Source organism: Ischnura elegans, chromosome 4 (assembly GCF_921293095.1).
Source record: "Ischnura elegans chromosome 4, ioIscEleg1.1, whole genome shotgun sequence".
Lineage (NCBI taxonomy): Eukaryota > Metazoa > Arthropoda > Insecta > Odonata > Coenagrionidae > Ischnura > Ischnura elegans.
In genome coordinates, this window is record NC_060249.1 from 121,188,074 (window position 1) to 121,213,403 (window position 25,330).

General features: G+C 39.3%; 2 protein-coding genes across 2 annotated transcripts in view; both read left to right on the forward strand.

Annotated features, from left to right (window-relative positions):
- LOC124157972 (protein FAM89A) overlaps nt 1-14,857 on the forward strand; it is a 44,607-nt gene extending 29,750 nt beyond the window's left edge. Inside the window, exon 2 of the mRNA XM_046533102.1 lies at nt 12,939-14,857. Within this exon, the coding sequence (XP_046389058.1) occupies nt 12,939-13,304 (366 nt within the window). The 3' untranslated portion in view covers nt 13,305-14,857. The remainder of the gene's footprint in view (nt 1-12,938) is intronic.
- Nucleotides 14,858-18,976: 4,119 nt separating this feature from the next.
- On the forward strand, nt 18,977-20,487 carry LOC124157975 (transcription termination factor 4, mitochondrial-like). The gene is made up of 2 exons (XM_046533105.1): nt 18,977-19,226; nt 19,312-20,487. The coding sequence occupies exon 2, from the start codon at nt 19,437-19,439 to the stop codon at nt 20,355-20,357; it is 921 nt and encodes a 306-aa protein (XP_046389061.1). The 5' UTR covers nt 18,977-19,226; nt 19,312-19,436; the 3' UTR covers nt 20,358-20,487.
- Nucleotides 20,488-25,330: the final 4,843 nt, after the last annotated feature.

Here is a 25,330-nt window from a genome sequence, read left to right on the forward strand (position 1 = left end):
GAACACCCGTCGAGTGTCATCACCAAAGAGTTCACCGGTATAAGGCGATCGTCCTGAAATAAATGCTCTTTCTCATCATAAAAAAATCTTAGAAGTGATGGATTATGAAGTGGACCGGGGGAGGGGCGAACCAAATTACTACCCTTTGAAACACTTTAACCGTTGATGCGCTCCGGATTCTGAAATATTCTCCAACTTAATTATATTCTCAATTATAACTCGGAGTGACCTTCTAGAGGTAGAACCTGCGCTTTGAAGTACAGGGTACTGCTTTCATTAGATCGATTATTTTGACAGAAACGAGATAAAATGGTCCAATGTGTTATAAATAAAAATTAAAAATTCAGAACATGAATTGTTTTATAAATGAAATAATCCTGTGATGTTAAGAATGGCTTTTATAATGACTCTATGTCTCGGAAAAATTTTAAAATTTTCTTCGGAACGACAGTAAAGTCTCGTAGTTATAACGTTTGGGATGAATGAAAACAATAGAACTAGTGAGCGCTTTTGCTCTCTTAATGTAAACGTATTTTTTTAAATGTGTTATATATATATTCGCTGACAATGAAGTCGGCAATAGCTGTCAACATATCGTAATTTTGTTCGGTACCTTCACTTCCGTTTGCGCTACGTCAATGATTTACGTTGCGATGTGATAATATTTTTCTCTTTATTAGCCAGCGTACTTAGGCTTGGATTATTAATTGTATTTAAGGACTTAAGTGATGTCTTCATCGGGTCGATTTGAAGGCAGACTTGTGTCTAATTGTAAGGCTGAGAGCTTGGAGAATCTGAGGAAACGGAATGTGGCCGAAAGTGATGGCATATCAACTCTTCGAGTGCATGTGTTGAAGGATGCCAAATTGCAGACGTACATTTTTTGGCAAAGGTGATGATTTGTCCGCAGTGTGATTCAATTTTATCTCTAAATGATGTAATTGAAGAAAATCTCATCGGACTCGCATGTTAATGACACTTAACATGCACAGCTTGAGGCGCCAAGACAATTGAAAGTTTTTTTCTGCCCAATGTAGTTCACCAGAAATCATAACCGAACAGGAAATCATATCACCATCCGAAGTGAATAGTAGCCAGAAAAATCGTGCTCCCTAGGATTCCAAGTTGGATTGCTTGCCAAAAGTGCTGCTGTATATCATTGCGTGGCTGCGTCACTTGTACTCGGCTATCGTGGCCATTCAACCTTTCTTCCCCGTGGGAGTCCCCGTCTTACCGTTGTACTCTTAAAACAATGGAATGTCAGGAAAGCCAAGAAATTGGGCATCTTGAGAAAAGGACCTTGAGAATCACGCTCCACTTAATTGCTTGGGAAATCGAAATATTTTTCTCAGCGTGCATAATTCAGAGGAGATGATGACTGTGAAGAGAAACTACTTGGATCTCATCTTGGAAGTCCCCCCCCCCCCAAAATACACTGTCCCTATAGTTGAATTTCGCACATTTTCCCATTTTAAGTAATACATGGGAGTCGGTCATGTTTGTGAGGACCTGGATATCTTCAGATGCTCGCGTGCGCGTTATATAGTGATCATCATTCCATTGTTTTTTCTTCCGTGCTCTTCGATGCGCCTTCCCGCACAAAGGCCCCGTTGAACTGGTTTGTGTGAACGCAAGCCCCGTTTTCAATTGTTTTTAAAGGAGTGTGACCCTTGCATTGTTGGAGCCCTTTTCGACCATTATTTTCGCCCCTCTTCCGTTTGACGCGTAAAAGTACGCGTTTTAATTAATCCCGCGGCTGCACGATTCAAAATTAGTATGTACTCTGTTTTTGCGAGTGCTGATTTGAAAAAAAACTTTTGCAATCACGGACAACATCCATCGGGGTTAGAGCACAAAATTAGTATTCAGAATTTCTATAATTCCATTTTAATTCTTCATCCAGCTATTTGAGCCGACCTTGGCGCTATTTTCGTGTAACAAACAGATTTGTACCTCTATTATAGCATTTGTAACTTTTTAGTAATGGTACGGTGACGTCCTTATCATGATTGCCGTGGTTTGGTTGGGAAGTCATTAGATATCAAATGACCTTTGTACATTGATTGAAAGTAGAACTCATATTTCCGTTCTGTTCATGCAATTTGAAAAGCAAGGAATTGTATTCTGTTTTGGGAAATGCCGGCCCCGGTGGCGGTGGGGTAAAGTCCTCTCATTCCAATCAAGAGGTCGCGGGTTCGAATCCCGCCTGGGTAAGTTTCTCCTATCAGAGACATGGTTGTTCGTTACCTGCGATTGTTGAATTTGTTGAAAACCACGATATGAAATGGCCTATGAGAGTTGTATTCGGTGGTGCGGGGATAAATAAATGCGCATTAATGGTATGTTGATGCTGTCTAAGTAGATATTTATTATCTAATTAATGACATTGTGTGTGATCAAGGTTGATTTTGCTTCGGTTAAGAGCTATTCATGCCTGCGAAATGTTGAAAACTTGCGGATCGAACCCGTGAAATTTGAAAAACTCATACGAATGTGCATGGAATTTTTGACGAAATTTGGTAGGGTCTAATATATTGTGCTATCAAATTGTCTCAGCGGCTGTTTTATTCTATTACCGCCCTAAAAATGGGGCTGCCCATCTATTATAGCAGTGACGAACAGAAGCCGTCGCCGAAGTCTTGCCGCTGTGTCTTCTACGATGGAGGAAGTAAGTGCTTCCGCTCCCCGATAGCCTCCTTCCGGGGGAGGCCAAAGGGGGTAGGGGGGTGACCCCAAGGCCACTTTCTTCGCAACAATGATTTCTTCCGCGCGACCGCCTCTGTTCCTCTGGTCGATTCTCACGCATTTCACCTTAGAATCACGTTTATGCGCATGGTGGAGTAAATTTATGTCACTAAATTTTAAACCTGGATAGCTTATGCCAATAGGAACCAAAATTACTGATGATATGTAAGTCGAAAACGTACAATTTTTAAACTAAAGGAACTTTGAGCCAAGCGCTCCGATTGGCCGCGAGTTTGCCCTGTTGCCGAGTACTCTGGGCGACTCATGAATTCGAATGCTTTGCCTGCATTTGCCTTGTTCCAGAGCATCCGGCAACGGGGCAAACTCGAGGCCAATCGGAGCGCTTGGCTCAAAGTTTTCGCCATTAACAAATGGTGCGTTTTCGTCACAAACATTATCAGTATTTATTTTTCCTTCCTATTGGCGTCAGCTATCAGGGTAAAAATTTCGTGTCAATTTTTGTCCACCCTACTACATTCAGTAAGCCATGCTCGTATTTGCATAGGCGGCTAGTAATATTTAAAAGCCACTATTTAAGCCACACATTTGATGCATATCCTGCAAGACGTACTTCTGTCATTTCCAATAGTCGTATGAGAACCTATGCTCCACTAGCCGGTTGTATGAATGAGGCGAAATTCTGGAAAAACTCTCAAGGGTTGGCACACAATGCATTAAGACCTGTGGCCCTCGCTGGAAGAGCTTTACGTCGCCGAGAGCCGACGAGGGCGGCGTACGACGCGGCTAAGAATAGCTGGAGTCAAAAATCATTCAACCGATGAGTATGGCATTAGGTGCACACCGACTTCTGGAGATGACTGTGTGTCATTCCACCCAAATTCAACTACGACAATTTTTTTAACCCTTGTGTCACCGATTTCGAACAATTTTTGAAAATTGTCGTCATTTGATTAGAAAATGAAAACCCCGATGCCTTTTTGTAATGCATTAAACGCTATTCAAGATACAGCAATGTTTTGAAACTGCATTTTAATGGAAGTGTGTACATCTTTGGATTCAGAAAAGGTAGATCATGCGAAACACATATCGCGCTCTTTCTTCACGATGTTCTAAAATCTGGTGAATCGAAAAGACAAGTTGACGCATTATTTCTAGATTTTAAGAAAGCTTTCGACGCGGTACCTCACGACAAACTTTTATACAAATTACAGGCATGAGGATTAAACGAAACAGTAGTAAACTGGATACGCGACTTTCTCAGTGATCGTAAACAAAATGTAGTTCTTGACGGAATCAGCTCTGATGTAGTAGAAGTTGCATCAGGTGTTCCACAAGGAAGCGTAATCGGCCCCCTGTTGTTCGTTATATACCTTAATGATCTCTGCTCCCGCATTAGCAGTAAGATACGTTTATTTGCTGACGACGCTGTCATCTATCACGAAATTAGTGACCATTCTGACTATGGAAGCCTATCATCGGACTTAAACAACGTTCATTTTTGGAGCCAAGACTGGGGACTCGAACTTAATCTGAGCAAATGCATGTCGGTACACTTCTTGCGGATTTCTTCCAACTATAACCATGTTTATTTTATGGATGGTATTAACATAAAGGCAACAGACGAAGTGAAGTACCTGGGAGTTACGATAACCTAGAACCTCTCGTGGGGAACACACATAAGGACTATCTGTGGTATAGCCCAGAAGAAATTAGGATTCGTCAAGTGTATTGTGGGAAGATTTTCGGATGAGAAAGGAAAGAAAGGTGCTATTTCGCACTCGTCCATCCGCACCTTGAATATACAGCGATCGTATGGGATCAGGTGCAGAAAGACTTAATCCGCGGACTGAATAAAATACAAAGGAAGAATACGCGTTTCGTCAAAAACTGCTTCGGGCATACAGACAGCGTTACGCAGGTGTTAAGCGAATTAGGCTGGGAGCCGCTGGAGACTCGGAGGCTGCGCGCTAGGCTTAGATTGCTTGAACAATTGAGAATGGATATCTTTAAGAGCGACACGGAGAACATAATATTAGAGCCACACTATATTTCCAGGTCCGACAGAAGCGATAAATTAAGAGAGATGTTTTGCCGAACGGATAGATATGGGAATTTGTTTTTCCCCCGAACCACAAAGGACTTTAATAAACGCTAGTCCCAACTTCGTAGAGCACTTCATTTTTTATGCGTTGACGGCTGGTGTCCTAACACCCCCTGCCACACGCCTTTTAGGCGGCTGGCGGGGTATTGTGTAGATGTGGGTCTATATAATAACCTACAAGCCACCTCTACGGTATTTAGCCGGATGTGTTCAATCATCAGCACTCAAGAGGATTACAAAAATATTACGCATAATGACAAAAAATACGCGAACATTCATTTAAAGGCATAACTTGTCATAGGTTCGCAATTAGAAAATTCATTCAAGGTTAGAGCCAGTTGGAACAATGGAAAAACAAAATCGTACAATGAGTCGTTCCATCGATTTATAGCCCTGTGTCAAATTAGACCAAAAAATAGCGATACCCTTACATAAATTCCCAACAAGCTTAAAATATGCATGAACGTTAAGGATACCACACTAATGAAATCCTGAAAAGTCCCCATCGATTCCGTGAGTGCAAAAAAATTTACTCAAAGTCAAAGGTCACAAAAAGGCTTTTTTTGCATTTTTTTGGCCGAACTGCTATTTTTACGAAAAAAAAATTCTCACACTAATATTGTAGATCAGGAAATTATATACAAAATTGTGATTGTACTTTTTTCTCTAAGGTTTACCATTTCTGAGATGAAGCCATTCGAAAGTTAGCTGGAGCTGTATTCTCCGTAATGTGCATGATTGTTGCGCTCTCCGAACATTATTGGACAACTCCAGCTAACTTTCGAATGGCTTTATCTCAGAAATATTGGAGAAAAAAGCATGGTGACAATTTTGTAGATAATTTCCTGATCATCAATTTTAGTCTGAGCAATTTTTATCGTAAAACTAACCGTTCGGCCAGAAAAATGCAAACACCTATTTTTGTGAACTTTGACCTTGAATAAAATTTTTAGCACACACGGGAGCGTTGGGGACTTTTCAGGATTTCATAAGAGCGGTATTCCTATCGTTCCTGTAAATTTGCAACTTGTTGGAAATTTATGCAAGGTTCAATGTCTATTTTGACCTGACTATTACGCCAATGATTTGATTTGCTGGCCTCGGTGGCGGCGGGGTAACGTCCTCGCCTGCCAAACAAGAGGTCGCGGGTTCGAGTAGATTTCAGGGCTTGGTTGTTCGTGTACGTTTGATTGTTGAATTTGTTGAATACCCCGGTATGAAATGGCCAATATGAGCTGTATTCGGTGGTTCGAGAATAAAATAAACGAGCGTGCTGCGCCCGCTCCCAGCGGGCTTCCCCCGCTCTTTTCAATGCAGGTCCACAGAGGGATAGGCTCGTTTCTAATTTTAAAATGTAGAAAAAAAAGGCTGGGTCTTATGTACAAATTTAATTGGAATGTTCATGTACAAATTGAGGTCAGAGGACCTCTTTAAACACAACATTGGAAGTAATTACGCTATCCTCTGTTAAACGCACATGATGACTCATACTTACGTATCAACAGGAGACTCGAATGTGGAATCAGCCGCTTTTTGATAAAAGTTATTTAAAGAATGAAAGATATTCTTGCAAATGAACAAATGTATCAGTTTGTGCGCCGTTAACGTCAGGAAAATTTACCGTTTTTTATTATTTAAAAACCAATTTTAGGAAACAATAGCAATATTTAGGAAGTAAGATATGCCGTCGCATGTTCTCTGATAAATTCTGTGCATTTTGGTACCTCATTTGTAGAGTTTGGTTGCGTATAAGTTGAGAAAAAGGTATCTATACGGTAGAAATAATATAGAAGATTAATCGAGACACCGTTGCTATTCGTAATAGTAGGTGGAAAGAATGGCATTTTAAACCTCTCTGTTTTGTAGCCTATTTCCTTTATTTAATTCTCGTCGTCACGTCTACCATAGTACGATGTTAAAAGGATATTATTCGCAGTAGACGTTATATCTCCGGAAACAAGGAAGATATGAAACCATGCTATGTCTCATTTTTGAAGGCCTTGCATTGATAAAGTTAATTCATGCGTTATTTTTTGAAAGTAAAGGCAATTACTTGAGTTTATGACAAATTTAATATTTTAAATCGTTTTTTGATGGTGTACCCCTCCCATCGATTTACCTCACTTTATCCTTCTATCCCATTTTCCTCGCATACCATCAACGCATTAGTTAAATGCTTTCATATCTTCATTTTAATGGATATATGCTGTCTAATTTTATGAGCCGAACGCCGTTGAGACGGGAGGCCAGCGCTACGTCTTCACTCAAAAATATTTTTCCTTTTTAAATCAAGTATTACCCGTAGCAATTTTTTAACTTGTTCAGAAGGGTCGTTTCTACAACTTATAAAAAATGAGAAAATCGACGGGATAGCCTCCTCGTCAAATATCGATTTGAATGTGTTATAAACGATATTAAATTGTTTGGATTTCGTTAAAGCGATCCATTAATAATCCGTTTCAATTCAAGACTTTTGAGACAGATTTTCCATGCTTTCATACCTTCCTTATTTCTGGGGAACACACATTCGGAATGTTTGTGGCAGAGCCAGGAAGAAGGGATGATTCGTCAAGTGTATTGTGGGAAGATTTTCGGATGATAAAGTAAAAGAATGGTGCCATTTCGAACTCATCCGACCACACTTTATATATTTAGCGAGCGTATGGGATCCGGTGTAGATAGAAAATCCGTGAACTGAATAAAATACAAAGGAAAGCTTCGCGATTCGCCAAAAAACTCCTACGGGCGTACAGAAACACCTACACAGATGTGAAACGAATTAGGTTGCGAGCCGCTGGAGACTCGTTGAATGCGCGCTAGGATTAGATTGCTTGAACATTTGAGAATGGATATCTTTTAGAGCGACACGGAGAACATAATATTAGAGCCCCAATATATTTTCAGGTCCGACAGAAGCGATGATTAAGAGAGATATACAAGAATTGCCATGAGAAAAAATTCCCCTGGACCGGGAATCGAACCACGGACCTTTGGCTTTTCCGGGCCACTGCGCAGACCACTACGCTATCCAGGTTCTTTAATTCTCATGGCAATTATACCGAGGCTCATAGTACTAGGTGTTTGGTTACCTTATTATACCTACTAGTTCCCGGTCCAGGGGAATTTTTTCTCATGGCAATTCTTGTATATTTCACCGCCGTTCACGTGGCAGGGTTTGGAATATTACAAATAAGAGAGATATTTTGGCGAATGGATTGATTTAGGAATTCGTTTTCCTCCGAACAACAAAGGACCTAGTAAATGCTAGTTGTAATTTTGCTATAGGATTCACTTTTTATTTGTTAATGGCTGTTATCCTAACACCTCCAGCCGCAAGCCTATTGATCAGCGAGATCAGCTGTCATAAAATCCGTCGCTGACCTACGAGCTTTCCTAAGTCATGCAATGGAACCAACCAGTCTTCTAGCGTCACTGGATCAAACTGAATTTTAACACGCAGTGGCATTATTTGCTGTGATATTGCGTCGGATATTTTATATATGTTATATGAGCTATCTCACATCGAAAAACTTCAGCGCTAATTGTAAGAAAATATACTTCGACGGATCGGCTTATTTACGAGAGAAAGTAAATTAAAGTTCTGGAGGTGGATTTACTATCTAAAATAAGCTGCACGATGTATGTGCTATTGAACACTGCACATATCCCGCCTATATTTCCTTTAATGATGTTTTTATAGAAATGTTGCGGGAGTTCGAAATGTTCAAATTCCCCTCCTACTGGTACGAAGAAAATACCGAAACTAAATTTCCAAACTGAGGCGAAAGTGGCGCCGCTTCATTCGTTGCAATACTTTAGAATTCGACTGTGCATACATACCGAAAACAAACTTGAGTTATATCATGGTATCCACGATACTTCTGTTGGAATCCCCTTCGTCGCGCGCAGTCCTTTACTTTCGCGATGGTAATGGAAATATCGGCGCAGAAATTATGTGCGCTCGAGTTTGGTACCGAATAATGAGATTCAGAAAAAGGTCACAGAGACACTAATGACGTCCTTATTTTTCAAAATAATTTGAGGTAAATTTTTAACTTAAGAAACTCTCTCTGCAGTAATTGCCTCGGTTGACACGAAAAAAAGGTCCTACTTGTTTTTGTGGATGTTCGAACCTTAGAAAACTCATAATTTGGACACAACTTATTTTATGCCGCAAAACTAAGGAAGAAATTATATACGTTACTGTCTCTGTACGTTATTATCTCTGATATATTATATACGTTATTATCTCTGTTATTAATTCTGTGAGTTTTAATTTCGTATCTTATTTAAAAAAATAGCTATTGTCGAGTCTGTAAACTGCGAGCAGAACAGTACGTAGGTGTCGTAAGATTCTTCGTTTTTGGTGGCGCCATAATCCGTACGTCCACAGAGTCACAGTTGTATAATTGTCTACTGAGTCAACTGGTGTAGTTAACCCACAGCGATTGATATTTATAGCGATCGAAGCGAATATTTTCATCAGGCGAGCCTTCTTGACTAACAGTAAATAATTCTCGCAGTTGCCGACTTTCCCCGCTCCCAGTTGCCTGAAGCCGTGGAGACAGCAACGACCTTGATAAACCGTAAACATCGTGGTCACGGATAAACGCGGCTACGATGCAACCCGAACTAACCGTTAGCCAAGGAAGATCGCCAAACCATGACACTCACTGCGGTCAGTACAAGTGTCAGTCGATACAGTTTCAATACACTTCCTGACATGCGTCGGATTTCCCGGTCTAGGAGGAGAAAGGGGGATATTTTTTTCATTCTCGTGAGCGAGGTGCTCCAAATCGATTTATATTTCACGTTGCAGATGAAAGACATCAATTAGAACCGAATTCAGGCGTGTTTGTTCATTAAAAACTTCATTTTTGGTTAATTAACAATATTTTCACGGAAGACACCGAGCTGTCCGGAATTGACGGTTTGGCAATGGTCATCCATTCGGTTCAAAAACGGAACTTTTATTCCTTTTCTCTATTCAATCGCAATAAATATCTCCAGAAATATTCCTCCACTATCCGAAGAATTTTTTTTACGGAAGAAAGGTGTTTAATGGCGGCCATAGTTCGGCAACCATTTGAGAATGAAGAGCCAAAAGTTATGCAACCAGCTGCTTAGCTACGTTTCGACAGTGCTTTAATTTGACCACCGGAGATGTGTTTATTCATATCAGAGATGATTTCTCCTCTGTCTTTCCTACAATCATGGTTTTTATCCTGTTTGATTTTTTTTTAGTTTTGAAAATAAAATAATATAATTATTATTATATTTTGCGAATGGAACTGGAAGGTCGCAATCCATCCAAAAAAAAGAACTGCATGAGGCTCGCGAGCCGTAGGTTGCCGACCCCTGCCCTTGGCAAACAAAAGGGATGAAATGAACCAGCAGCCCCTACGATGTCGAGGTGCTCAATAATAGGGTTTGGATTTTGCATGGAGTGGAGAAGAGAGAAATTGATGACTGCAAAGATTGAAATCCCTATCAGAGCTGTTGAATTGGCTCACCAGAGAAAATACAATAGGGTGGTTTCCATTAATTTTTTTATTGCCTAAATCGAAAGATTATTACTCCTGGAGTGCGCATTTCACGCTTTTAGATTTTCAAATGACGATATCTATTTTTCGAGAGTAAACGAAAAATTTCAAGCGTGCGAAAACGCGACAGTTAATTAGGAATGATGGGAAAAGTCCGTGTGACGCATTTCTGGTTCCAGCTGTCGGCGTGTGAGGTGACCTTGGGGCGAGGCTTGAGCGCTCATACGACACAGGATGCTAGCAGGTAGCCGAGTACCCTGCTAGCAGGTAGCGCTTGGCTTAAATAAGCATTATTACTCCCCTATCAAACGAACTTTCTGAACTTAGGTAATTTTAATGTGTGGTTATTAAGAAATGTTTCCCTGAGCTCTATGCCTCATGCATGCATTAGTAATCTCAGACAATGTAAAACTCCTATCTACTCGTATAGAAACTAGGTTCCTGTGACGTCACATGGAGTGGCATCGCATGGGCGCCAATCTGGGCCTTTTTCAAATGAGGTTAAAATTGACCGTTGCCATTCGTCTAAACTGGGATATCTAAAACCAAATAATTTGTATATTATGAATACACTAAAAGTGGGTAAGGAATCGCAATCGATAGCTTTCGTTTTCTTTGATGAAGGAAACTACCCTATTAGACCCATAAATCACTGGAGGTTATAAATGAATCAACAAAAAGTTATAAAGAAAAGAATGTTGGGGTGAAGAATTTACCGTATTTGATTTGAAGAATTTGCTCTTGAATACACTATTGAGTAGTTTTTCTTTACGTGATGGTTTTAAATGTAATAGAATGACCATCTTCATTTGCTCAGGAGAATTAGATCCATGCATGCTTTAACGATAGTGATTTTGCACCCTCACGGAAATCATCATCCTTAATTAATTTTGTCCTCAGCGCTTTATTTGGCCAGGGGTGTATTAACCCCATTTGCCGCCCTATGCTAGTCAATGTCTGCCGCCCCTGGGAGATGTGTTACCTCGATCCGTTCTTGCCAAAATATATTCATTCCTTTTGACGTTCACTTCTACTTAGATGGAGTCTGCATTTTCTGGAAAGCTTTCTTGTTTTTTTTTTAACTCAATAATCGAATTTTACAATTTTTTCGAGACCTTTCTTCTGAGCATGTTCTTTCGCTAGGTGTGCCTTCTTACATTGAGCTCCACTCAGTCTCTCACGTCAATAAGTCATATTCACAAAATCAAACACACAAATCTGGACACCCTCACAAAGACACACAAATCAAATCTTTTCACAATTCGGAGCTTTGTTTAAATAATGTGAACCAAATTCAATGTGTCCACTAGGTCCTCGCAACTAACGACAAGAATCTAGTGAAAAAAGGAATAGTGTGATCATTCGCGAGACAATGACTTATGTGTAAACACAGGATTCGCGCTCCTGGCCAGTGGTGTAGCGAGGAGGGGGTTTTGGGGGATAAAACTCCCCCAGGGCTCAGAGAAATTTTTAAGTTTAATTCATTTTACTTGAATGAATTGATATTACTAATAGAATAATATAAGGATTAATAAATTATCCCTCAGAAAGCCGTAAAACTCACCATTTTGAACCATTTATCTTAAACTTCCGCAATTTATTAATCTTGCACCTACCTCTTATCCTGGTGGGTATACCGTATTAGTACCGTATTATTCCATACTAGTATATATACCGGTATTAGTTGCACCTAAAACCCCCCCCCCCCCAGCCTTAATTCCTGGCTGCCCCCCTGCTCCTGGTGGCCTATGGTGTAACTTTTTTTCTAAAAAAGAAAATGCGTGGGATTTTGAATCAATATTTTTGCATTCTGGAAGGAAACTGTTTAAAAAAAAAATTGAAAAAACTGAAGAAATAAAAATTCCGGGACTTGTGCCGCCCCCCTGGGAGCTGCCGCCCTACGCCATCGTGTAGTTGGTGTACTGGTAAATAGGTATGCCTCTATATTTGGCTAGTACAGTAGATTCCGTTTAATGGGCCTACCGGTTACTTGGGGCAGCCGCTTAATTGGGGCAGATCTTGAAGAACAGAACCCAATAGAGGAATATCCCAGAGTATTCTCCGCTTAATTGGGACAGCATGTCGCTTTATTGGGCCATTGACATAGACTCAATACTCGCGGCTAAATTAAATTTTTTTGTTTTCAGAATACAATTTTTTTTCCTCCTTTGATTTACTCACAAATAGTTTTCACAAATGCTCCTAATCTTGCCCTATTTTGAAAGCTCTTGTTGTTATACTATCCGCGAGAGGATAGGACTTTTCTTTAATAGGACTTATTAAAAGACATTCATTCAGCGTCACCCGAGGCTGTGAAAAATATTTTAACTAAATTGTTATAATTCTTAAAAATGATAATAAATTAACTTAGCTCGCTGATTTATTAATCAAATTAATAGTTTAATAAACTTATGTTGCATTATAAACCTTCTTTAGTCTTCTTTCCATCATTTCAACGTTTGTTTATGCCCATATACACGATAGTTTGCCTAATTGGAGCAGCCGCTTAATTGGGGCAAAGTGCACTAATCCCGATATGTCCCAATTAACCGGAATCTTCTGTACTAAGTACGTCCTCTGTTTTGCAGGTTGGGCTGCGTCAACTGGACCTGTCTCTGCTCTCTCAGCTGTGGTCCCTCAACGAGTCCATTCACGAATTCCGCGTCCTGCTGCAAGACGACGCTCCCCTCTCCCCCCCTTCCCCCTCCTCTGGCGACGAGGATGACGAGGAGTTCTTCCAGGTGGCGGCGCCGCGACAGCAGCAGTCGAGGCCCAAGCGCCACAGAGCGCCTCCCGAGGGCCTGAAAGCCTCCAAGAAGGCCCTCCCGTTCCGCCTGCCACCGCACCGCCCCAACGAAGATGACGACGACGAGGACCCCAAGCAGCGCAGGTATTCGTCGGCCTCATCACCCTCTTCATCCACGAGGTCCAGCTTCGAGTTTGGTGAGGTGTAGGGACAAAGAGAGCAGTTTCTTTCTCTCTGTCTTATGAGTGTCATAGTCACGCACCTGGTGCATGAAGCAAGCTACCCAATATATTACAAAAAAAAACAAATAGGAATAAATTAATTGTCTCTTTTTGATGTGACAGGGCTGAAATTTGTGTTCATTATGCCCAGGAACATCAGTATTCATTAAATGTGTCATTCTGTTAGGCATTTATAAGTGTGTAGATCTTGTGCCAGGTTCATGGATGCTGAAGTGCCACTCAATAAATTGATTTGTGCTGACCAGGAGTGTGTCAACAACTGTGAATACATTTGTCGTTCCTTCCAACTGAAGTGGTTTCCTCTCGTGAGTGCGTGAAGATGTGTGTCCAGTCTCAATGGATGGTGAGTGCTGGATGAGAGTGCTCACTGCATTTGGAGGAGTGCACAGTGGAGTGTGGGTGTGCAAATTAGGATTTATTAGTGTGTTTTGTGTCCCAGTGAAGGTTCATCATGATTGAAACACAAAATCTTAAGAATGGGAGCAATATTTATTGGAATGCATTTGCCAAATGGTGAAACAGTAATGAATTCAATTTAAAAAAAAACTGGTGTATGGAACCCAGTAGGGAATTTTAGGGTATTGTATTTGTTAGTTGTCATTGCAAGTCTATCTGGGCCATTTAAAAAGTATTTAATTTGAATATATAAATCAAATACATATATGTATTTATCCAAATGGTACTGAGCCCAATTTTAAATGTCAATCAATCGTATCTTTCAAGGAATCTATCGTCACTTGAAGTTATGTAATAACAAATGGTCAAATTTGCTGTTGTGATTAATATGTTATTCACATTGTGTATAAGAATGTTTTATTTGAGAAGTGGTAGTGCCATATGTCCTACCTGAACTAAACTCATTTGACTTTACCTTTTTCTTCGCATGTAAAGTCACGAACTTTATTTTACATGACATTCCATAATAAAATTTAAGTCACTTTAAATTTTGTTGTGATAAATTTTGGTCTCCATCGTGTCAATTGCAGCTGTAGAGTTTATGAACTGTTCATGGAAATGAGTAGTTGTCACACTTGACTTCCTGATTGAGAAGTACCCTTACTTTGCATCTTTTCTTGAACATTATTTTAGGTCTGATACAATGAATCACATGGCAACTGACTAAGAAAGTAAAATTTTGACTGGTACAGTCTATATATTTAAATTTTTATGTTTTCTTGCTCATGTCCATTGATCATATCATTTAGCATAACTCTTTGCTTCATTTTACATAATATACATTCAATTTACAATGATTAATTGTGGGGTTAAAAAATGTTTTTTGATGAGTGCCTTTTTTCGGACTCGGCCAGCAATATTTTATTCCCTTTGACCTCTTTGTTCATCTCTCAAGCGTGATAAGGACAATATCGTGTTTTCTGCACAATAAATTACTTCTTCATGTATTTGTAGAATTCTTGCTGTACGATAGATATTCTGGTTTGGTACACAATACTTCCACTTCACTCTTGTTTGTATAATAGATAACCAACAATAATAAAAAAGTTTTTAGAGTTTTAAACGAAGTACAACAACTGTGTAAACAAATGAGAATTCATGCATAAATGATCAATGTCTTTTGTTTCCTAACCCACTACTTTCTAAATGATTACTGATTCATTGAACTGATAGCAATAATGAACTGCCTCGCATAGTCTATGGTGTTGTGCATGTAAGTAGGAAAAACCTCCTAATGTGAGGCATTGACATTGTCGACTAGATGGAAAACAACACCAAATCAAGAAGACAACAAAAAGACTATCATAACGATGTGAAAAGAAGGAATAGCTCTGAGCCAGGGGTATTTTATACACCAATGTGATCTCTTTAAAAAAATACACAATGAGGCATAAAATTCTGTTACATACACCACCGAACAGGTACTGTAAGAGGAAAATGCAAGGTGCAAATAAGGATAAATAGCTAGACAGGCTAGCTGTTTCTGACTTGTCTCATGTTTGGGGTAAAGTATTTGAGTTGAACAAAGTAGCAGTCAGTCAAGGCTCACAGTCATGCAAGGATATAGTTTGAGGAATTTTAAACTTAACAGTTGAAAGGCTATTTGGTATTTATTTGGAACTAGCCAGCCATCCAGCGTTGCTAGGGAAGGACAGTACCCATGAGAGGAGGGGAAACTCACAAACTTGGAATTCATTATAATATTGGCCTCTCAATGGGAAAATATATAGGAAAAAGAGATAAAACACGATTTGTCGGAATGCATGGATGAAACGACAGCATGGTTATTCATTGGCCTTTTACAAGTGTTGGAACTGGAATTTGCCAAATCGGCCTCTACCTCGCACACAGCACTAGACAAAGATATACATACATAGCAGAGTGAATGGGGATATTATCGGAAGGTGAGAGGGTAAGCAGAGGTTGGGGAATCAGTGCTAGGTGGCGTTGAACTCACTTGCAGGGTTCGGTAATGAGAAAAAGACACAAAAAACGCATTGGGCACAAGCGAAAGTAGTACTAAGGGCTTCAGGAGCATGAGATGCACGTACATACTAATTTTGGCAGCAATCTGTGCTGCCGTATAGAAACGCTTGGCCGACAGACAAACAGACAAGCTCTTTTATAAATGTATATTGATGGGTCATCAATCTGCCAACCCCCCCAAATACATCACGTCCACAAGATTCAAATGTGGATTCTAAAAGATTCAGACTAGAACGCAAAGAGTTCTAAATAACACAGATTCAAAGGATAGAACACTAAGGATTCTAAACTTTGTTACAGTTTCAATGAGAATGCCTTTAAACTAATGCTACCTGTTGTTCTTTCTGTAACTAAAATCTAGGAATGCAACAGAGTACTCTAAATAGGAAATATGTAATACAACTCCTAAGTCACTATTGTTCAAGTTAAGAAAATGAGCTTCATGGGGTTTCCTGGCCTCTGAATTTAAAATCGTTTATGGACATTTTATTGGTGCTTTCAGGCATTGTTTTTCTAGTGGTCTAGGCAACCCTGATGATAATAACTCATCAATGGTGGGTGACGAAGGACAAAGGAAGGGTAGTTTCCTCCATAGTAAGGAGTTACCCTTCGTCAGCTCACGCTCTACTCTCTGTTAAGGACTACAAATAGCGCTCCCTGTGGGCAAATGTGGGAATTAAGAGTGGCATCACTCGGTTACCTGTAAATTGCTCATGAAACATTTCTTCCTGGAGGCAGTGGTGCAGCATTTTGGTAGATAAAACACCCCCCCCTGGAGCTCAGAGAAATTAAAAAATAAAATTATGTGATCTTAAATAAATATTACCTGATGTAATTTTATAATATACTATAATTTTGCTTCAAAGACCTTTGAAATTTCTCTTTTTATATTATTATTATTATAAAATAATAATATTTTATTACTCTGAAGTGCTATGTAGAAATAAATCTTTTTATTTCAGCATTAGTTCCACTTAGATAAGTACACATTTCTTGGATTACAATATTCGTTCTTGAGGAATATACCTTTCACCGACCAACCAAAATCCAATGACAGCCAACTGAATTTCACTATCATGGTGAGAATGAATCCACCTCTTCACCAGCAATACAGTGCTTGTAAAGCACTAAGGGGACAAGGGCAAAAAAAGCATTGGAGACTGGTGCAACCTCTTCAGAGTAAGTTAAGGAGAAGTTTAAAGACAAAGTATTGTTAAGCATTGTGTAGTGCACACTAAATTTTGGTATGGTATGGTATTGGAGGAGGCGACCGACAGCTGAGGTCATTTGCACCGTTAGGGAAGGGTAGGTAAGGAAGGGTGGAGAGAAACCCGGCATCGGCATTAGCCTGCTCTTAACGAAAGGCACCAAGGGGACCACGGCTTAACGTCCCATCCGACGGACAGAGTGTTGCGCTTGAAATGTCCTCCACACAACATTCAAGCAGGGATCAGGCTGTCTCTGAAAATCTCTGCCACTGCCGGGATTTGAACTCGAGCCAGCCGGGTGGGAAGCCAACACTCTAGCCACCACACCAACCCGATCCCTACTAAATTTTGGGAAACTATTGGTGTGGTTGAATTACTTCTGAGCACAGATGGTTGTGTGGTTACTTTGACTTAAACGTATTAATATCCATTACTATATTTCATTAAACGTAGTACATATTTTACCTCAGTGTATGTGAGGCTGTTACAATGATTTCAATTGGGCTAAATCAATCACATATTAGGGCTCGTGGACTAGGGAAACATCAAAATCAATGATAGGAATTAAGCCTTCACCAATATGAAATGGAGCAAAGTGTTTGTGGTTTCAAGGTAAGCTGGAATTGGCCACAATGTTGGGTGAATGATGGAATTTATTAAATGCTTTCAACCCCAAATCATTTAACATGCATTCATGAAAAATGCATAGCTCTTCCTGCTGCATGAAATTCAATGTTTCAGAGATGCAAATGCGCATCCCTTGGTGACTTGTCCAAGCATCCTGGATGTGCATTTGTGTCTGTCGGCACAGTTCGAACAAATTATTTAAATTAAGGAAATAAAACTTTGTAAGGTTCACTGATTGTTTAATTAAGGGCACAACACGGTGCCCTTAATTAAACAATCAGTGAACCTTACAAAGTTTTATTTCCTTAATTCCAATATGGAGAGGTTTCACAAAGTAAAGCCTGAAGTTATTAGTTATAAATTATTTAAAAATTGTTTAGACTGTGCCGTCAGGATGAACTTGTTTAGATCAAATGATATAGTCTGGTGGGGGAGACAGATGCTCATTATCACAAGTACTATTCATCATGTATGTACATGGAAGAGGCCCTTAAAGAAGTCCAGAAAAGATCTCAAATGGATGTGACGTTTCATGTATAAAGGATAGACATGAGGTTTACAAACGAAATTACAGATTTAGCAGAATAGGAAAAGTCCTACAAATAATGACCCTTTCATTGATTCCTTTGAATCTAAAGGAAGTGGAAAAACGAGAGATGCACAGTGGAGAGAAGATGTAAATATTTCAAAATAGGAATTCAAAAATGCGTTCAACAAATAATTAAACTATTTATATACCAATGCTACAATTGACAAAGAGCCTCCTCAAAATTGAGTACATAATGAGTATTATACTGTAAATAATTGGCGTTATGGAGAAAAATGAAGGCCATTTTCTTAATAAGGGAAATACATAGAGGTCCTTTTCCATTCCAATGGCTTATTTCTGTAGCCACTTCGGTCGCATTTTAATCAGTTCTCAAAAATGACCGCAGCTCGGTGACGAGTGCAATGCCATCCACTTTTTCCAATATTTTGCTGTGTAATTTTTTTATTGCGAGGAAATTAATGAATTTGATAGATAACATCATTACGTACAAGAATTTCGGTTAACATCCCTCATTACACACGGTTAATACCCCTGATTATACCTTGAAATCCCCGGATCAATTTGTCCGTCAGCATCGCGAGTGGCGACTTTTGTTAACCCATTTAAATGCGCTGTGGTCGACAACCATTTAGAGGCCAACTTGAGGATCCTCTTTCGCGATAATTGTGGCTTCATAGTCGTAAACGAATGTCCCACGTTCCATCCAAAAGAAATTGCACGCCTGCCTTTATTCAAAATTTCCGCTGTAGTAGTGCTAGTTCCGCCCTTGCCACTGCGGCGCTGCTGAAGCTAGCAGGCGACAAACGAAATGCGGAAGCAGAGGTGGTATTGGGTGATATTTGCTTTACGGGTAAAAATAATTTTGTTGTTGTTGCAGGTATTAGTGGATCTTCTTAGCGCTTCATTGTTCATGGAAGATTTATTCATCGTGAAGTTGATATAAATTCTATGTGTTATAACGCAGTGGATGTTTTACATTTATTTTAATCTATGTACTGTGATGAGTTGTTATGAGTACGAGATGTTATAATTTCGAAGAAGTCTTGCCGAGTGCTCTCTAAGTGAGTTAAATTTTTTGATATTTCTTGTTGTTTAATTAAAAAATGTGTGTTGATATCTTTTTTTACTAACGTTTATCTGTTATAGGGGTACTCTGGTGTTGATCATTCATACAGAACCGCAGAATTTGAGTGGCGGAGTTGGTTATTCGTGGTGTACTTAAAATAGATGTCCACTCGAATTTTTGACGAAAAACTTCCAATTTTTCCACAATGTTGAAAGGAATCAATGCTTGCCGTCTAAGGGACTGTCTACCAATTATGGTAGGTTTTAAAGGGAGAGGTAATATCCTGAGTGGACGTCCTGTTTATTGCCGTAACTTACAAACTTCCACGATCGTACACATTCCTAAGATGTCGAAAACGAACTTAGATCACGCTGTTCATGTACGTACTGGAAAGATAGCGCAAGATGAAGATATTGTGAACTCGGAGGACAGTCAAATATCAATTGCTGTGTCCGAAATAGTGAGCCGTATCCCGCTGTCTGCAGGTCTGCTGAAAAACTTAATGTGTTATCTATGTGAGGTCGGTTTTTCTGTGGATGATGGTATAGCGATGGTAGAGAAGTGTCCTGGAATATCAGGTAGGAGTAGAGCTCAACTATTGGAAGTGATGATGACCTTTCGACAGTGCAAGTTCAGCGATGAGGACATAATATCTATTCTGAGATCGGCACCAGAACATTTTCTTGTCCACCCTCCAGCCATCGCGTCACGATACAGCGCTCTCCGGCAAAATTTCTCCCATAAATCATTGAAGTATATATTTTCTAATTGCCCACGAATTGGGTTAACGAACTGGAACGCCATAAAAGAAAAAATGGACTACTTAGGAAATGTTATGAAAGTTCCATCTCATCAAATCGCCCAATCTAGAGCCTTTGATATTCCGCTAAGCGAAATTAAGGCTCGGCATATCTTTTTGGAGAGGGCGGGCGTTTATAAAACGCCAGATCCTAAATCAAGAATCCCCAGTACCAACCATACTCTCTCTGACATAACGGACACAGATGACGATTACTTCGCTGTGAGGATTGCCGGCTTAACTGCTGAAGAATACTTCGTGTTCCAAGAATTACTTACAATTAGTTCAGAAGACAGTGAAAGTGACGGTTCGGATAAGGCCTTTTGAATTAGTTGGTATGTTTTTCATAGGACATATGGCAATGACCTCTCATTAATTCCCTCTGCCTATTGATTTGTAATATTTTAAGGGAAGAGCGTTGGATAATTGCATTAAATACGGCTAATATTCCAATCTATTTAAGATTTCATTTGTCAAAGATATACCTACCCATTTTTCCTGCTAAATATCAACTGAAATTTTCATAATTTCCTCTCATAGTTTTGCTAAAATTTCATTGGGGCAAAGACTATTATTTTTATGAAGATTATAATTGTATAACTCACGTGAAAACGTACTGAAAGTAAACATTTAATGAGGGGCGTTTTTCTGATGGACCAAGTATCCCTTGTCTTGCACAATTACAAATAAATTGAGTTTTATCATAACCAAGCCTATCTCACAAGGGTAGATTTTATCCTACTCCACAGTCTTTAAATATTAGTAAGTACTTCTTTATCGCATTCACATTCTCATTTGTAACTGCGTTCAGTCCCGAATTTCATTTCACTTGTATTTTGAGAGAATGTACGACAGTGTCTGCTATCACTTTCACTAAGGCTGATGCTTATTGGTACCACACCAGTGTTGATCATGGAGCGGCATGACACCAATTGGCATAAACCAAATAAACAAAAAAAGAACTTTACCTCTCACCAAATCACACAGACTTAAGGTTTCTTTGAAAAAAAAATTAAGTTCCTTTCACAAGTTTGTAAAAACTTCACTCAAAACCTTTTGTTATGCTTCCACGAAGAAAATGATATGTGATGGCAGTGATCAAATTCCCTTCCATAAATTATTTTACTTATTATCAATAATATTGACCATGTATCATTCAGATGGATCCTTGACTTTTCTCTTCGAAAGCCCTTGATACCAACCCTTAAGAAGCCTTTTTATTTTTCATGCAGGCCCATACCTTTAGCAAAATCAAGAGAGAGTTCTGAAGTTGCCTTCCTCCTCCCATACTTACTGCCTGCAGGTGTCTCAATGGGGTGGTTTCCTATTATTTTTTTATTGCCTAAATTGAAAGATTATTACTCCTGGAGTACATATTTCACACTTTTAGATTTTGAAATGACAATATCTATTTTTAGCAACTAAATGAAAAGTGAAAATTTTCAAGTGCACGAAAATGCGATGGCTAAGTATGAATGCCGGGAAAATGCCGTGTGACGTCATTCTGGTTCCCGCTGTCGGCGTGTGAGGTGACCTTGGGGCGAGGCTTTTAGCACTAATACGATGCAGGCTGCTAGCAGGTAGCGCTTGGCTTAAATAAGGATTATTAATACCTTATCAAACGAAGAAAACTTTCCGACCTTAGCCAGTTTTAATAGGTAATTATTAAGGCATGTTTCCCTGAGCTCTGTGCCTCATGCATGCATTGGTAATCTTAGGCAATGTAAAACTCCTATCTACTCCTATAGAAACTAGGTCCCTGTGACGTCACGTGGAGTGACATTGCATGGGCGCCAATCTGGCCTTTTTCAAATGTGGTTAAAATTGACCATTGCCATTCGTCTGAGCTGGGATATCTAAAACCAAATAATTTGTATATTATGAATACACTTATGGTGGGTAACCAATCGCAATCAATGCCTTTCGTTTTCTTTGATGAAGGAAACTACCCTATTTCAAAGATGTTGGCCACCAAAGTGTTCTTGTAAAGATTGATTTATGGATGGAAGTCACTGGGGAAATGGCGTACTAATATTTCATACTTGGAGCCCAGGGCTAACGGGATGATAGCCACACCCAAAATTATAAGGTTTAATTGTTGTTGCCCCCTCCCATTCAGGCACCCTGGGCCAAGGGCGCAGCCAGGAATTAAGGCTTGGGGGAATTTTTGGCGCAACTAATACTTATGGGCATGGGGTTATTGGATACCCACCAGGGTAAGCAAGAGTTGCGGGGGCCCTCCTCCAGAAAAATTTTAAGAATAATGGTTCAAAATGGCGAGTTTTACTGCTTCCTGAGGAATATTGGATTAATTCTATTAGTAATACTGATCCAAATAAGTAAAATGGATTAAACTTGAAAATTTCTCTGAGCTCTGGGGGGGGTTTTATCCCCTGAAACCACGCCCTTGCTGCGCCACTGCCCTGGGCCACCACCCTTGTTGAGCTATTGAACTGGGAAGTCATTGTTTGGTGTAATGTTGGATTTTCCTCACAATTTCAATCAAATGTTCTCAAAAGCTCATCTTTTTACCCGACTGACTGCCTTTTTACTCAGACTCTTATTCCCACGTGAACCCTGGTGAGTTTTGAGGGCAAAACATCGTTATCACATTTAGTGCATTTTCAGGGCTCCCATAAAACCGTGGACAAGCAATGAATTTTGTCTACCGTGAAAAAATCTGGAAAAAGCCTTGAATTTTGTCATAAAACCTTGAAAATCCCTCGAACTTGATTGTAGAACTACAATAGATCAAAAGAAATATCAATATGCCTCCTACCGTGAACGTGAGGATACATCTAAATAATACCCTGCGAGCCACCTCTCAGGTATTTGGCAGGGGGTGATCAATCACCAGCATGCAGCATGCTATTGGTTTCGCACATGGACATAAAAATGTAACGCATGCTAAAAAATTGTGCTACCACATGCTGTTGGAAATAAAAATAAAATTGAGAAACATAAGTTAGTAGGCTACACTACAAAGTCATTTAATCTATTTGTGAGTTCTAACACTGCCATTATAATCTCGTAATGATCGTGGAAAAAAAGACATTCTGAATCTGTCTGTTCTAGTCTATCTCTCCTTTTTTATTTATATGATCTGATCTACCGAAGTATGTTGGCGTTCGTAAGATGTGGTTGACTTCATCAGAAAAGACACTGCTCTGGAATTTATCATAAAGATTTAGTCTATTAATTATTAGGATATGACATGCCTTGGCTTAGATTGTTGAAGTTCTATCTTTACGTATCCTAAGGAACACTCTGGTCTATGAACTGAATGAGTGTTTCAAATTTTTCTGGTGATTGGAATTTATCATGCACTGCCTTGTGTTCATTATTAGCAGCCATGGCCTTGATTCTAATGATGCATTCTGGAGTATTCATTTCTAAGAGATCTAGTATATTGTTACCCCTTAAAGGTGTATGTTCTGAGTCGTAGAATTGGAAAAGAGTGTGAAAAGTAAAGTTTTGCTCAGCTTCTTTGTTTTTACCTCCAATTTTTAAAACAATTTTTTTCTCAATTGATCAATGAAATGTTGAAACCATCACCACTTGTGACACTGTTACAATTTTTCTGAGTTGCAAAATACCTTGTACGGCTATCTAATTCCAGCATCAAATTTTGGCTTCAATCTGGTGTAAATTCTTTGGACATAAAAAAAATTTCTTAGCTGAACACTTGACTGAACACCAAACACTTTCTAAATCAATGTCTGCTTTTTTAATTTTTTTTCTCTTAATTTTCTGCTCTCTCGGTAGTTTCATCTTTGACTGTAATGAATACTCCTTTTGTTTTTGTTTTTTGATCCTTACTGTAAATAGTATATATTTTCGGGAAGATGTGTCTATCATGCACGGTTTTGTAACCGTATCTGAAAATTTAAGTTTCTTATTGAAATTTGCATCTCCGATTTTTCTTATATACATACTGTCACTATTTTCACCTAGGTATTAGCAACAAGTTTTTGTTGCTTGTATGGAACCTGTGAATGATCTACTATCCCTATATTAACCCCACCCTCTCCTTTACGTTACTTTCTAACCCAGTGGCGTAATTATCGGGGGGAGGGGGGGGGTTAAGGTGGATAAATCTCCCCAAAGCCCCAGAGAAAAAAATATTTAAAACTATTGTCTAGTTTTGACTTGTAATAACTGCATCCGCTCAAAACTTAAGATCATTTATTACCATCATGGTAGTGAAGCAAGTCACTGAATACTGACTGGTGACTAACCCCAGGACCCCCTAATTGGTCGCCACCCCCCAGGCCTCCCAATCCCTCCCCAAGGCATATTCTGAGTTACACCACTGCTTGAACACACTAATGCTCAAACATTATACCCGCTACGCAACCAGCAGACTCGGTTGTGTAATGAACTCTAGAATGCTCCAGAGTGTTTGAACGCAATTGGATTGCTGGTATTGCAGATCAATGGAGGAAACTCCGGCATTCTTGCACAACTGATGCAGCCCCTGATTCATGACTTCCACTCAGCTCTGAATCAGGGGTTCATGATTGAACCTCGTGGCAAGATTACAAATTGAAGGTTCTATGCTGTCCCCCAAGATACCCCATACCCACAATCCACTCTTGTGGATTCTTTGGAGATGAAACTTTGTAGTGAAGAGATTCGAAGCACTCAAGGCAGCATCCTTTAGGCTGGATTTCAGAGGAAATGGAAAGAAAGTTTCAGTGGAGCAATGAATAGTTTAATAGGTTATGCATTGCATTTAGGGAGAGGTAACAACCTCAAAACATGGATCTGCAATAATTTATTAGCATCGGTTTCTGGAGAGAGTGAATGAGGATTCTGTTATAACTAGTATTTTTTTTTTCTAAAATACATCATCAGTTGTCTCCTTCATTCTCCTCTTGGAAATGCGAGCACTTTAGGGGCATATTTCAAATAGGGAACTTGTATATATTTCATATATAATCAAGAACCCCAAAATTATATAAAAATATATGTTTTCATGCCACGGTTAAAGTTTTTTATTATTTTACTGGGCTTGGATCTTGGACTCCTACTGAATTATGACGTCACGGCGTGAAATTAGTGGGGGCGGTATTTTTTAGCCCGCGAAACTCGGGAGACTGGGAGTAATTTTCTAGTGTATAAACTGAATTTTAAGCGGAAAAAAGTATATTGCGGTACTAAGTGTTTACTTTAGTATATCAGCATACTGTCTATAAAAAGTATGCCTGATGATGGTCTAAAATATGGGTAATTACTAAATATTGCAAATGTTTATTTCTTTTAATGCTATCAAAGATAATCGTTCACGGTCGGTACGA